The following is a 15,400-nucleotide window of genomic DNA, read 5'->3' as shown; positions in this document are numbered from 1 at the left end:
TAGTCTAGAGCCACTGCTAAGGCATGGGGCAGCTAATTCTTGTCTGTTACACCATGTCCTAACCCACCCTGTTCCTAGGGACTCAAAGTACTGTATTTGGGTGTCTCTGTAAGCTAGCACATGTGATTCCACTCAACAAGTCATTAGTACAGTGATCTATGATTTGAATTAGTTGTCATGTAAGTGAGACATCCAAAGTGTGCAGTACTATATGTTCCTGGGAATAGTGTTAGGAAACACTGTCCTAATCAAGCATAAAAAGTAATTTTTGTTGTCACTGAAAGCAAAAATAATGCATGACACTGCAAGACACAACGTATTCAATGTTTAAGAGGGATTTTGCACCAATAATGCATTGTGGGAGGGGCTACCCAGTGTGATAAAACAGAAAAAACAACAACAAGCCAAGTAAACTGTCGAAATTTATGATTGCAGTACTTAGGACTAAACCATTTTTTTTGCGTCACATCTGGTAAGGATATGGTTGCCAACCTCCAAAAGGATGTCATGATTTCAAAGTTGCCCTATATATTGTTTAGTTTTTTCCACGTCTGAAGGAATATACAATGCTTTTCTCTCATCCAGGTGTATTCAAGTCGCTTTTTTTCATGTTCTTTTACAGAAATCCACAGAGACTTCCTGCACCGGCCCCCGTCAGGCTACCTACCCGAGGAGATCTGGCGGAAGGCTGGTAAGTGCATTTGGAGAGTGCATTGTCTACTTTCACCTACTTTCACACGGGCACACAGACATATGCACACTGGCCTGCAAGGCCTCACAGCCATAGTTATGCAAGGCCAGGAGCGGGAAAGGCCGTTGAATGCCGTTATTGTTAAGAGCTCTCCATCTGTCACGACCATGAAAGACAACTGCAGTTAAAGCTGCAGTGAGAATGCAGTAACCTGCCGCAGTCAACAGCAGAGCAGCACAGGTAGGGCCAATAAACCTGACCCTGCCCAAAGAAAGAAAGTGAAGTGAGAGAAAAGCACGGCTGGATTGTTCTTTTTCACTAGAGTCTGTTTAATTACTGTAGTTAGATATATAGTAAAAGGTTTAGGGGGCTGTACATAAGCCTGCTTGCCCTCTGTGCCATGTAGTTCACACACAATACTGATGGGGTCAGCCAGAGCACAGGTGGTGTCACTCGCCCAAAGGTCAGGGATCAAAGGGCACTTATTAACTGTGACCCACACTAGTAACATTACAGCTGAGTAAAATCAATATGCCATTACTAATTTAAAATGCTGGAATGATGCTGCTGTTGTCTGCAAAACTTGGCTGCATTTTCACTGTGACAAAAGCATTTTTAACTACAGTTGTTTTTCATGCAGGTGCTACAAGTATCCCGCTCTCGCCAGCATTAAAGCAACTTCAGAACAAGCAGGGTGAGTAACATCCACCCGCATTACAAACCAACCTGCTCTTTTTTTATTTTATTGCATAGATGGCCTTGTATAATTTTTCTAGTTATGGCAAAAAAAAAAGAATACTTTGCAGGTGTTTCGACAGATGAGACAGATATTGACTTGTATTAAGAGTGCAGAACTATTAAATTAATGTGCACAGAATAGCTCAAACAAATCAGACTTTGAAGTATTGATGAAAAATGTTTGAAATCATATTGAGGTTTTCTGGTGGAGTGTAAACCATATTTTAAAGCGTTAACAGGTCTCTTCTGAAACCTCCAGAGGTAAACCGAAAACTGAGATTAGCTACTAAAAGTGAGACTACTAGGATCTGTTTTAAATGTTTTTAGAAACTGATAATTCATTGCAGACTCTGGGAAATAATTGAGATATTAAAGGAGTGCCAAACTGAATTTTCTTACCTGTGGGTGTCTAGATTTTCATGTCCTTCTGCCTTTGGTGAGGCCTGTCTTTGAAAATGCAAGAGAATAGCAAACATAAAAAAGAAATATATCAAAAATACTGTCATATCCCTGTGGAATTAAAATGTTAATATTGCCACCCCATGTTTTCCATTATGTGCCAATTGCTCTAGCATCTGCTCCCAAGTCTCCTTAATAAAAATTAATTAAATTTGCAAACTAATTTTAGTGGTGCATGTTCCGATTCTGATTAAGCAGTCTAGTGTTTTCAAAGATACAGAAAAATTGGCGAGAACCTAAAAGATGAAGAAAAAAGCTAAGCAGTGAAGAATGAAGGCAGAGACAGGATGAAAAAAATGAGGAGATGTGTGTGGGAGGTGCGGAGAGAACAAACTGAATACTAACTAGCTTTCCAGCTGAGACAGTAGTGATGTAGATGAAAACACACACACACATACACTCAGTCAGTCAGTAGCCTGAGGCAGAACTCTATGGAGAATTGAATGGAGGGTGTGTTATGACAGATATTTATGACCGGGTTCCTCACAACCAGCTTTCTAGAGTAAACACACTATGGGGCAAAGAGTATAGAGCCATAGAGACGTATGAAAAATCTGCAATAAGAATGTTTGTGTGTGTGTGTGTGTGTGTGTGCTTGTGTACCCCCTGCAGCAATACACATGCATTCACAAAGCACATCATATCCTTTCAGATTCTGAAATCACCCACATACTTTCTAAACCATTACCCCACAAAACAGTAGACAGCATTTCGAACATAAATGTAACTTTAAAAGTGTCTGTTTTAAAAGACTCCGCATATGCAACTACTTATGTGAGGCGCATGAGAATCAGTAAATTTGGTATTTGGTGTTGCTAAGCTAACAGCGTGGGTTTTTTAAATACAAAGGTTATTTTCCATACCGAATGCAATACAAATTTAGGTATAATCATTTAAATGCCTACCATTTTAAATCAGTTGTTCTCCTTGTCAGCAGTGCTGCGTTAGATTTTGGCCAGATCTTTTCAGACAGCATGCATCTATTGTTTGGGACAGCCTTCACATCGGAAATGTTACTCTGATGCCCTAAGATGTAGTTTAGGTCACCTAGCTCACTAGGTTTTGGAGCTTATGTTAAATGTTCACATTTTAAAAGGCCAAGGAAAAACAATGGAGTACAGGGAACCCTAATGTTCAGAGTGCTAATGAGTCAGGTGTTAGATTTCTATTTTAGACAACACCCATACACATTCACACCTGCGTGTCCTGAAAACACACATAGGCCTACATAATATGAGCACACACAAACATTTACTCTCAAACAATGGCATTTGGTAGAACAATGGTAGAACAAGGTTTGCAACTACTCATCCCGGTTTTCCTTCTTCTATATGAAACGATCCAGCATTAGTAATGATGTTGTGCATTTGGTCAGCCATTTATCCAGTTGGATAAATATGGAATATTTAATAATGTATTGTTAGGTAAATAGACAAGCTTGTGAATGACCTTTCAAGATGTCTACTGCCTATCAACACTACAAAATAATTGTAACCACTGTTGTTCGGATCAATTATTAATAGCTTATTTTTCCGACAGAATGTTTTAAATCTTGGATGATGTACATCTGTTTGGAGAGATGAAACAAGCTGAAAGCTTTGAGTGCCTCAATAAAGGATGTTGAGAGGAACAGCAGTGGTCTATGGGGATAATGTCTTATTTTTTTCTCTCTTGATATTCCTTCCTCATTTCCAGAGGAGGCAGTAAATGAAGTGAAGAGACAGGCCATGTCAGAGCTGCAGAAGGCGGTGTCGGATGCTGAGAGGAAAGCTCACGAGATGATCTCTGCTGAGCGCTCAAAGATGGAGAGAGCTCTGGCCGAGGCTAAGAGACAGGCCTCTGAGGATGCGCTGACTGTAATTAACCAACAGGAGGACTCCAGTGAAGTAAGGACCACATGTAGCCAATGTTCAGAATATATTACTAGTATACTGCATACTGCCTACTATTGGATATTGCTTCAATTCATTCGTCACACTAAAGACAATGTTCTCTGGTTGTTCACTGCCCATTTTGACAAAGGCAGCAGGTCATCTAGGTATTTTACACATAACCTGTATAGTTTACATACTACTGTTGCTCACAGACAAGATATGGGGTCTGTTAAAACTAAATGGGCTCAGGGGAGGCAAGAGAGACATGGACTCCAGCTGTAGCTTTACCTGTTTGTGTCACTATTGGACAGTGTTTCTTTAGAAAAACACATGATTTATTCAATTCTTAATAATAGATTTTCTAATATTATAGGAGGCACTATCTCTCGCTTCCTCAAAGGAAGTTAAGTAGTACCATTGACACTTGGAAACATACCCAAGGATAAACATGCAACATTAAACACAATTAGTTCCATAATATACTGTGCTCTGTTTTAAAGTGCATTCTATATCATTGCATGGAGATTGATTTTTGTTTGTAAGGCAATCATAAAACAGTCCTTGTTCATCTCCCTCCTACAGAGCTGCTGGAACTGTGGTCGCAAGGCTAGCGAGACGTGCAGCGGATGCAACACAGCGCGCTACTGTGGCTCTTTCTGTCAGCACAAGGACTGGGAGAAGCACCATCACGTATGTGGCCAGGGCCTGCCCGGGAGTAGCAGCATGCCACTCGGGACACCATCTACCACCTCCATCTCCTCCTCATCAAGTGTGCCCCCCACACACTCCGAGAGCACCCCTCCAGGCCCCTTGTCCCTGGCGGGGCAAACCAGCAGCAGTGGCAGTCCCAAGGAAGCGAGCTCCAGCAGCGTTTCTCGCTCAACCACTCCAGCGACACCCGCCCTGATGGATTCCTCATCCCGCTGACTGAAGAACCCCAAATCTTAACCCATGCTCCAGCCACGTCTACTGCTGCTACAGCATCCTTCATCCAAAACAAGCTGAGGAACCTCCACCATACTTAACTTCCTCTCAAAATGAACTACGGCAACCTGGCTTCCACATCTACATTAAGATCTTGTTTTCTCAGTCTCCAAAAAAAAAAAAAAAAAAAAACCATCAAGGCTCAGATTCCTTCACAGAAGGATGTACTGTGTTTAATGCAACATGAGCAGTGTCTGTTATACTGGATGCCACTGAGAAAGCCAGGAAAACACATATACTTACACATTACATGTTTTATTCATGTACAAGACAATTTAAGGCATGGCCTTAGTTACCTACACCCTTTAAGAGAGGTGTGCTCTGTGTAAATTGTGGTGGCACCATATTCTGAACGTGTCTTGACCCAGGTAGGACTAAATATACAGTATGTAGGATGGATTCCTCTAAAATGACCGACAGCCGCCACTGCGGGATGTCAAAAACGGACAAGAGCACTCTGAAAATCTTCCACCACAGAGCTACCTTCTCACAACATGACACACCGCGTTTCAATTTTTTGGCTTTAATTAAAACAAAACAAAAATCCAAAAGAAATCATGAAGATGATTAATGAGAAGAATAAAACCTGTTAACTACCTTGCTAGCGAGCCAAGAAAATCTACACCAGACTCACCTCTCTGTACTGACGTGAACCCAAATGAATTTTAATAAAGAAAAACTAAAAAAAAAACAAAGAACATGATCCAAACCTTTTTACTACACTGCCAAAGTTACTAAGAAGCACTCATCTTGTAACCAAACGCAAACAACTTCACCTCCTCAGCAGTAAAGCCAGGCCAGAGTTCCACAGTCTGTGGAGAGGTGGCATGGTGACTAGACACTCAAACCTTCACTGTGCCCACTGTGCTACTCACTCAGATCCTGAGGAACGCAGACTTTAGCCCGGATCCATGGCTATGGCAATGAAGACTCACACCTGGGATGTTTAAAGCACGTCACCCAGTCAGCCGCAAAGAGAAATGACATGAAAACGAAACAGAAGGCAAAGATGAGTAAACGAAAAGAGGCAGGTTGACTTCAAAAGGAAAGACGAACGGCAAAGGAACTGCCAAAAACCTCAATGGATTGTACACTAAGAATGAGTCTTTTCTTGTGAAACATTTTCATTTGGTTTTCCTAAAGCTCTCTGAATGCTGAGACATTTCATTCTGTTGTACGATTTCATTCTCCCTCGTTTTCCAAAGCATGACAAGACTGTAGAGTCTCCCAAGACTGGCGTAGACTTGGTTCTCTTTTCTCTCGCTCTTTCTACCTCCCCCCATCTTCTAAATGTTCATCTCTTTTGTCTCCTGACAGAACCTCTAAGCAGATATCCATGAAGGGATCAAACGTTGCTTGTAGATATTACTTTCTGTTTCTGGATGTCTCTGTCTTCAATATCTGCTTGTGTGCGTACTCAGAACGAGGAACGCGTTCTTTCTTTGTCTTCTTTTAGGTTTCAGCCAAACATTGGACAGAAAAAGACACTCTAATGGGAGAGAAGCTGTGTTGTACCTATTGTTCGATTTGTTGTATCAATATTGATGATGAGAATCCTCATGTAGAATATTTTATATTGCTCGCATTGTAAGACAGTGAGAGAACAAGAGGTGCAATATGAAAAGAGAATTCAGCTACTGAATGGAACCTCAGACACGGCCCTTAGGGTATGTTATAATATAAATATACATATAAATATATCTAAAATTACCACAGTAAATTAATGTGAATGTACATAGTATTTAAAAAGAGGTCCAAAAATGAGTTTGCCAAATAACAGAAACCTTTAAAGTATAATGTCTAGACTTTAATCTCTCCATTTAATCTTTTCTGTCTGAATGATCGTTTTACAAAACGTCTGTTGTAACAGTGGAGGAGGAAGAGGTGCTCACGTCACTGTTCGTGTAGATTACTGCCAGAGGACTTATGAACATGCTGGGCGAGATGTTTTTGTAGCCATAAGCGTGTCGAAGCAAATGGCATCACTTTAACAAAACCACAATAGACTGACCTAGCTCGCCCCACTGAAGATCCCAAACTGGCATTTTGGAGGGAAGCCGCTAGAATCTGTGTGAAACATTGCCATCCTTTGGGCCAAAGTGTCACTGCAGTGGTCCAGTGTGTAATGTGCACACACAAACACACATGCATGCACATACAATCACAAAACCAAACCCTTGGTCATCCATAGTCCAAGTGTCTGACAGAAGAATCAAGCAAACACTATCTGGTTCCCATCTGGTTTTGCTACAGTTCCCAGATTTTGCTTTGGACATCAGGCTGTGATCCAACATAGTACCAAAACGTAATCCATTTTTAATGTAGTCTGGATAATATCTGTAGAAGTTCTGCTGATCCCAACATTCATGTTCCTTAAGGGCTGTTCATGACAGCAGTTACAACGGACAAGACTACCCTTAAAGTAAAAATACTTGGATTTTTGCCACCATCTTAATACTTGCAACCCCCTTTACATCCTTTGTTTTGGCCAGTTTTGATTTTTTGGTGTTGCTTTAGGTGTGAGTCGGGTTCATGGTTTAAATTTTACACGTGGCATGTGAAAATTATCTATCTTCCTATCAAATTTCTAAATTAATATATGAACTTCTCTAGGAAATATCAGCAACATGTGATCTAAAAACCAGTGAATTACTAGAACACCAGTCTCTGATATAATAGGTCTCTCTCTCTCTCTCTCTCTCTCTCTCTCACCCATTTTGAAGAGGATATTTCATGAACCATCCTCTCTTTCCTTACTAGCTACCTCCTGTAAACAAATCAAAGGCAGTATGAATGAATGAAACCACTAGGAGACATGCAAATCTATCATCCTGCCCAAGCTAAACAAGACATTTCAACCTAGAAACTCGAAAAATTGATATGTATATTTTGTCCACATTTTCATGTCTACACAAGTGGCCAACAAAGTCCTGTTTTCTCATGGGCTGTTATACAACCAATTAACCCAAAAAACACTCTACAGAACTATGTAGCAATGCAAAAGCATGCACTCTTGTGTTACTGTTGTGTTACTGCGGCAGTAACCAAACTCAGTTCTCAAGGGTGTAAAAGTAAAGCAAAGTTATTTTCAAATGTCTGTGCCATTAAACCAGACGTGTTATTATTCAGGTAGCTAACTTTAAAAGTTGAAACCAACTTTAACTAACTTGCACAGTAAAATTATCTTTAAACTGTTGCACTGCTATTACTTTAGTTAGCTGTCCATAGAAAAAAAGTGTTTACATGCTCACTATGGCAAGTCTTCAAAGTGTTGTGTCATGAACTGTTCTGACACATCCTGACTGCAACAATGAGTGAAACGGAGTTGCCTAGTTGTACTTGCTTAGAATGTTTTGAGCCCTAAACATAAAAATATCTCATAAATATCCAAAACGATAAAAGCACAGACCAAAGCATAACTGCACATCCATAGAAGCCGTTTGGACATTGCATCGCCTAAAAAAGCAGCCTGAACGTGGGTGAGCGACTACCCATAAACCAAAGTGTACAAAATGACCATGTTGAAAGCAAAAGACGACAGTAAACACATTACGAAAAGACATCGGTACTATAATTCCAAGCCAGGGGAATGCTTGTTCCTGGCATCCAAAGCATCAGATAAGATTACAAACGTTCAAACATTTAAACCAACCTTGCTCAAAGATTTCATTATGGGAATGAGTGTGAGTGAGAGATTAAAAGAAAAAATAGAGTGAGAGATACTTTCTATTAATGATTTTGCTAAGGAACTTACTTGAATCTCAAGAGCTTTAAAATAATGCCATTAGCAAAGTTATTGTAGAGAACTTCCATAAACTCAATTCGAGCTTTGCATGTCTGCTAGTCCAGAACTAATACAGAACAAATACATATTTGCAATATTTTTGTCCATTCTGTTCCTTACTAAAATCGAACCAAAAACAACACCATGCAAATGCATCTTTAGCTGTGTGCTGTAATTCCGCTGTTATCTGGCGTATCGAAGGGCCGTCATTCTCAAAGCAAATTTATGCATGCCTAGATTTGGTCAGCATTTGGCTTTGTTAGTGAACCCATGTTGGGCAGCTGTTCCGTCAAAGATTGACACTTTGGGAAAGAGAGAGAGAAACTTAACCTAAGCATTAAGCAAACATACTCTTGAACTAAAATGGATGCTGATGGATAACTAGTCAGCAACTTGTTTTACTTATGAACTGTTTACCTGTTTATCCCAAAATCCCTCCTGAAAAAGCAAAACGGCTTAAACCAACCTAAGGTCACCAAGTTGGTTTCTGGCTGGGAGACTAGCGATACTACCAAAACCGGCTTAAAACAGCTAAGACAAGACCAGCAAACCATTTTGGGCTGGCTTAAGTAATTTGTCACTCATGTTATCCAGCATCACTAATATTTTTATTTTCTTAATTTTTAATGACTATACCATCCACTTGCGGCTAATGGCAAAACTGTCAAATGGAAACCATTTATCACAGAACACACAAGGGTCCTTACACTACTGTAGAACTGATTGCTCTGACTAGCAGAGTGGGCCGGGCATTGAACACGCATACGATAAATGCCATAACAGCCAGATACATATTTCTGTACTAACAAAGGCTTGGTTTGATACATTTAGGCAAACACAATATACTGTATTGTGCAATACATCATTACAGGAAAAGGCATTGTTTCAATAGGAAAGGTTGGTGTGTTAAATAATTTTTTGTTTCTCTTTTAAGGTCCTGTTATCATTCTCTAGACGATGTGAACTGTGCCAGGAGAGTTTTATTTATTTCTTGCATGCTCTTTTCCCCCTTTTGCAATTCCCTCACCCTCTCTAACTGTGCGCTTTCTTGGACATGTGACGCTGTAAACATTCTAAATCAGGTTATTGTCTGTGTTGAGATACGTATCTGTGTAATTAAAAAGACAGTGAAATATGACTAGTCTCTCAATTTGTCGATTTTTTTTACATGAAAACCTTTCTCCACAACAATCGTATGTTTAAAGGGGTCATATGATACTGCTAAAAAACATTATTTTGTGTATTTGGTGTAATGAAATGTGTTTATGCAGTTTAAGGTTCAAAAAACACATTATTTTCCACATACTGTACATTATTGTTTCTCCTCCTTAAACGGGGCGATTTTTACAAGACTCATCGTTCTGGAAAGCGAGGTGTGCTGTAATTGGCCAGCTATCCAGTGCATTGTGATTGGCCAAATACCTCAAACGTGTGACGGAAATGTTACGTCCCTTAACATATTAAATGAGCCATGGCTTAGAAGGAGCATCTGGCAGACTTACGGCAAGCTCATGTGACAACCCCGGGCTGGACTCCGCTTCATTGATGGTGAAAGCTGATCTGGCGATCCACAGTGCAAAAGTGATTTTGGACAGCCAAACAAATAGTTTCACTCTTACAACCGAACACACATATATACGACATGGTTGTGGCGGCAACAGCAATACAACAAAAAGAATAAAAGGTACGGCATTATGCATATCTTCCCACATAGTGACATAGAGATGTGTATGTGTATGTATGTTAGAACGAGCCATTTTAGGGGGGTGTAGTTGACTGTTAACTTTTATAAAGAATATCTCTTTGGATTTGAGACTTTATAGTCTTTGTAACTTCACAGATCTTTATGCACCAAGAACATGTAACTCTCCAAAGAGAAAGGAAAAATTATAATCGCATCATATGACCCCTTTACAATCTGGACTGTGATATATGCCAGTGTCCATTTATCAATGAGGTACAACTGACGCCATGCTTATGAGTTTATAGACATCAGTTGAAAGTGTGAAATCCCACCCATCATAAGAAGGAACATACATACTGATGTCTTGTCAGCTATCCATCAACCACATCGGTCACTCATTAGAATTCCTAGACAATTGTCCGCCATTCCTAGGAATCAAAGACGTTACTCCAATACCATACAGGTAGCCATGTCAAAATAGAATATGACAAAACACATTCCTATAAGAGTTTATTTGACTTGGCAGGTTTTCTTTTTGAATATTTTTAGTTTACTGAGAACTGGACTTTTGGAAAAATGTTATTTCACTGAATTAGGATTGGAATATAATAATATAATCATTCAGGATTTTTTTTCACCTCTAACTTACATCATTTAGGAGAAAAATAATCATCTAAAATCTCAATATATTAAACAAATAATAATAATAAATGGCTGTAAAAATAATAATGATAATAAACAAAATCACACCTGTTTCTTCTATTACACTCAACAGAGTTTGATTAAGTTAGTCGAGTCAGGTGTGTCGTTAAGGGTTGTAACAGGAAGGCTGTTGGGCTGATGTTGTAAACCAGCGTAACAGAACCACCAGGTAAAGTTGAACAAACTGAAGAAAAATATATGAACTGTATTTTGTCTATTTACTTCGCTGTGAACAATAATAGCTATGTTTTGGGCAAAATCGTTAGATATCACTAACGTTACTAGGCAATATCATGGATATGTTTCACATATAACGATAAGCATGGTGGATCAGATCAGTCAATACCAGAGTCCAGAGGTCGATTATAAGATCATGTCGCCTTTTCATCGGTTCTTAAAATATTTATGCTGATTTTTTATTTTTATGCGAACTGGTGTGAAATCGCGACGAAGCCTACCTTACTGCAGTCTGTTGATCTTATCGGGAGTTTCCACGCAAAGTCGTTGGCAGTTTGGTATGGCGTCATCAAGGGTCGTTAAAAGTTTTATTGGACTCAACAAACCAAACATTAATAAACATTAAACTATTTTAAACATTTACAATTTTTGAAGGTATTGTTCCTAAACATACAGGAGAATGTATTTTAATAACGTTTAATAAACTCCCCCCTCCTGGTTCATGTTCAAATTTAATCCCAAATTGTTTTAATATATATTTAAATTTTTAAATATACAATGGAAATAACAACACCCAAGTATTAAATAATATAATTTTTCGTTTTGGGGTGAATTATTTATTTAGTTAATTATTTTATAGTCCTGTAATGTTTTTAACATGTTGTGTCAACATTAATATTTGGTCACAGAAAACAAAATCATACAAGAATTAGAAAAAGAAAAAAACCTGTTTAAAATGTCGTCCTTCAAGAAATGTCCCGCATCTAGCCATGCACTTTTTTTCTCTTAGTACATACTGTAAGGAGCTGTGTTTGTGTGAAAAATCATCTTGTTCCTTCAGGTGCTGGAAGCGATTCAAACTCTTGTGATGGAAATGGACGAGTCTGACATGCAGTATGAGGTAGAGAGACCGTTTCCCTACAGCCCTCAGGCAGGTGAGCAGCCAGCTGGCCCACACCTGAGCCCATCTGCTGGGCCGCAGTGTCTTATCACTGCCCAATGAGGCATGCCCCAGAAGGGCTGTCCTGCAGCCCGGCGTGTAGTCTTATCTAAGGACATCTCTGCCTGTGCAGGAACAGCCTTCTGTGACAACTGTGAACCCTTAAATGCTCCAAAAACACACGTAGACTAGGACTACACACTCTCTCTCTCAATATAAACACATAAATAACTGTTTAATGAAAGTTCTTACATGACATTACTGCAAAAACTCCTTTTAGGTGAATTTGGATGATTTAATGAACATAAAATATTGTAATTTAGGCAGTTGTTCTTACACTAGTGCCTACTATGTTTGTACAATTGGGTTTTTCCACTCAACGTCTTACAGTTGCTGAATTATATGGCCCAAATATAGCACTAGCCCTGGGCCTCCCTATCATGCATCACCTTAAATGACATTCATTATTTAAAACATAATGTTAATATTTTATGATTATAACTAACTTTATGATCTTACCTTCCTCAGGATTATTCTTCAGTATGAACCATGAGGAGAAAATAGATTCAGATAGGAGATCTATCTATGTGGGGAATGTAAGCTGCTTGCGTTCTTAAGATCTCCTTTGCCAAGTAGTTACTGAAATAAAGCAGAACCGATTTGAACTTTGTTTGGAATTGTATTTCAATCATGTATTACAGGATTCCATTTTTTGTTGTGTATGTTTATGGAAGACTAGAAGCAGTATAGTGTGATTTACAGGTGGATTATGGAGCGACTGCAGATGAACTGGAGATGTACTTCAATGGCTGTGGCCACGTTAACAGAGTTACAATCCCGTATAATAGATTCACAGGCCATCCAAAAGGGTATGTACCAGTTTGGCTTCCAAACATGTAAATATATAATTATTTTAATATAAAACATGTTTTACGAGTATATTTTCCTTGCAGTTTTGCCTACATTGAGTTCTCGGAGAGGGAGTCTGTGAGGACTGCCATGACTTTAGATGAAACACTATTCAGAGGACGTGTCATTAAGGTGAGATGGAAATGTCTTACGATGGGATATGGTTATGCATTACATGGCAATAAGGCACCACAGCTGGATGTGGCCCAAATCAGTTTTGGGGTTGATGGAGTGAACAGAAAAATATAATGTTAATTCTGAAATTTTCAAGCACGATCTGAGCCACTTTCTCGTATGTGGGAATAAATTTGATAAAGGAATACACCAGCTGTTGATATGGTTTTAGATTCAAAAATAAGGACAAATAAAATATAACCTTAGCTTTACCAACAATGCATTTATTTTATTTTTGTATGTTCTTCTGATGAACATGCATTCACTCTTATATAAAGGTTCTTTACTGGCACTGATGGTTTTATGAGGAACCTTTGACATTAATTGAAACTTTTCATTGCACAAATGTTCTTTACAATGGAAAAAAAGATTCTTCTGATTGATAATGTTCTTTACATTAAGTGGTTCTTTTAAAGGGATACTCCACCCCAAAATGAAAATTTCATAAATCATTTACCCCCATGTTGTTCCAAACCCATAAAAGCAGTGGGTCTCATTCACTAATTTTTGCGTACAATTTTCTTATTTATACGCACATTTGAACTTTCCGCCTAATTCACAACACGTGCGTACGCGCATGAGCTTGTTCTTAAACTCGTTCTTCTGTTAGTGAATTTGGAGTCTTCTAAATGAGCGCCCACGTGCACTAGGTCAGTAATTAGCATAATTCACACCCAAACCAGCTCCATATAAGGGCTTTCCACAACGAGGCACTTGTACAGAGAAAGACAATTATGGCACGAAACAAAAGACAAAGAAAAATAACTTTAACGATAATGAACGTGAGGTTTTGCTGTCGGAGGTAGAAGCCAGGAAAAATTTGTTATTTAAGAGTGTATCCACTGGCATAATGGGCACAGGTAAAAAAGAAGCATGGGTTAAACACAGGCTTGAAAATAAGGTGGTATAGAGCGGTGAGAGCGGTTGGTGATGTGGCTTAGGTGTGGTTCCAGTGAGTTGCATAAATCAATGAGGACTTCTCTGGGCAACCTAAAGCGACTGAACAGCCATTCGTCACTCTCAGCGAACATATCTGTGCGCTCTCTAAAGACGCGCTCTCTCCTTAGAGCATGCAACGCGATGTCTTCAAGCAGTACCAAGTGTGCCATGCCTCTAAACACAAGATGAGACACATTAATCACCGTTTATATAAGGATAGATCAGGTGATTGTTGTTTGGACCTCTTCTGTGCCTACGCATATTTAGTGAATGAGACCCAGTGTTTGTCTTCAGAAAACAATTTAAGATATGTTGGATGAAAACCCGGAGGCTTGTGACTGTCCCAGTGACTGACAAGTAGAATACACCGTAAAGGTCCAGAAAAGTATGAAAAGCATCGTCAGAATACATCAGTGGTTCAACTTTAATGTTATGAAGCGACGATAATACTTTTTGTACATGAATAAAACAAAAATAACAACTTTATTCAACAATTTGTCTCCTCTGTGTCACTTCATAATATCACGGTTGAACCACTGATGGCAGATGGTCTATTCTGATGAGGCTTTTCTGAACAAAAACATGAGCTGAAAATCAGAATTGAGCTCTATTGCTTGCGGTGTGAATGTAGGCTCCAGTGTTCATTGGTCATAAATCATTTTGAAGTAAAATCTGTGACAGAAGATTTCACATCAAGCTCTTTGTGCACTAGGTATTGCCAAAAAGAACAAACATTCCAGGTTTCAGGACTACAGACTTGCGTGGAGGTTGGTCCCGAGGAAGAGGTTTCCGTACCTCGAGATTTTACAACCCATTCAGGGGCTGCCACTTCATTAGGTCAGTTCTGCCAATAAATAACAGTACTTCACATGATATGGAGCTTTAATTGTTTTAGAGCAGCGGTTCATGATTTGCACTCTTCATATATACTGATTCAATAACCTTAGTGGTGATATTGTAACCTTAAACTTTAAACCTAAAGTAAAAATGTTGCTTTCAGATTTGTGAAGCCTAACATTACTGCAATATTTCAGTGGTATCTTCACATTTATACTTGAATTTTTTTTCTTGTAAATGTGACATTTGTACATCTATGCTTGTAAATCCAGAATTTGAAGCCTCTGTTTTTTTTTGTTTTTTTTTACATGTCATAAAACTGTAATTTTTGTTTTAGGGAAAATGGAAGAGATGATCCTTGGGTTGATTCTTTTTGACATTCAATTTGGACTTTTCTGTTATCTTCAAAGCACTTCTTGGTGCTGATTAATTTATGTTTCAGTAATTGCATGACGGGAGCTCAGCTATAATTTTTCTGTATGTGTAGCTCGAATAACACGACAAGAAC

The 15,400-nt window shown here is 38.9% G+C and overlaps 2 protein-coding genes across 11 annotated transcripts in view; both read left to right on the top strand.

Annotated features, from left to right (window-relative positions):
• cbfa2t3 (CBFA2/RUNX1 partner transcriptional co-repressor 3) overlaps window positions 1–6,244 on the top strand; it is a 40,805-nt gene extending 34,561 nt beyond the window's left edge. For 6 of the 9 annotated variants that reach the window (XM_026268179.1, XM_026268175.1, XM_026268176.1 and 3 more), the window contains 4 exons: window positions 623–691; window positions 1,332–1,385; window positions 3,584–3,774; window positions 4,345–6,244. In XM_026268179.1, the coding sequence (XP_026123964.1) occupies window positions 623–691; window positions 1,332–1,385; window positions 3,584–3,774; window positions 4,345–4,689 (659 nt within the window). In that variant the 3' untranslated portion in view covers window positions 4,690–6,244. The remainder of the gene's footprint in view (window positions 1–622; window positions 692–1,331; window positions 1,386–3,583; window positions 3,775–4,344) is intronic. The other 3 variants (XM_026268180.1, XM_026268177.1, XM_026268178.1) reach the window with 1 other exon arrangement.
• A 4,748-nt stretch (window positions 6,245–10,992) lies between these two features.
• On the top strand, window positions 10,993–15,366 carry pabpn1l (PABPN1 like, cytoplasmic). Of its 2 annotated transcripts, XM_026268173.1 has the most exons (7): window positions 10,993–11,085; window positions 11,935–12,028; window positions 12,562–12,629; window positions 12,796–12,902; window positions 12,987–13,074; window positions 14,768–14,892; window positions 15,230–15,366. In XM_026268173.1, the coding sequence occupies exons 2-7, from the start codon at window positions 11,962–11,964 to the stop codon at window positions 15,267–15,269; spliced, it is 495 nt and encodes a 164-aa protein (XP_026123958.1). In that variant the 5' UTR covers window positions 10,993–11,085; window positions 11,935–11,961; the 3' UTR covers window positions 15,270–15,366. The 2 variants fall into 2 exon arrangements, with proteins under 2 accessions (XP_026123958.1, XP_026123956.1); XM_026268171.1 differs by lacking the exon at window positions 15,230–15,366 and having other exon boundaries at window positions 14,768–15,220.
• The last annotated feature ends 34 nt before the right edge of the window (window positions 15,367–15,400 follow it).

This window comes from Carassius auratus, chromosome 7, assembly GCF_003368295.1.
Source record: "Carassius auratus strain Wakin chromosome 7, ASM336829v1, whole genome shotgun sequence".
Lineage (NCBI taxonomy): Eukaryota > Metazoa > Chordata > Actinopteri > Cypriniformes > Cyprinidae > Carassius > Carassius auratus.
This window is presented reverse-complemented; position numbering and strand designations above follow the sequence as displayed.

Bases quoted from the DNA above. Each gene is read 5' to 3' on its own strand.
- pabpn1l (XM_026268171.1), top strand. From the start codon at position 11,962: ATGGAAATGGACGAGTCTGACATGCAGTATGAGGTAGAGAGACCGTTT. The intron at 12,029-12,561 runs GTGAGCAGCCAG...TACCTTCCTCAG, and splicing joins TCCCTACAGCCCTCAGGCAG to GATTATTCTTCAGTATGAAC. The intron at 13,075-14,767 runs GTGAGATGGAAA...TTTGTGCACTAG, and splicing joins TCAGAGGACGTGTCATTAAG to GTATTGCCAAAAAGAACAAA.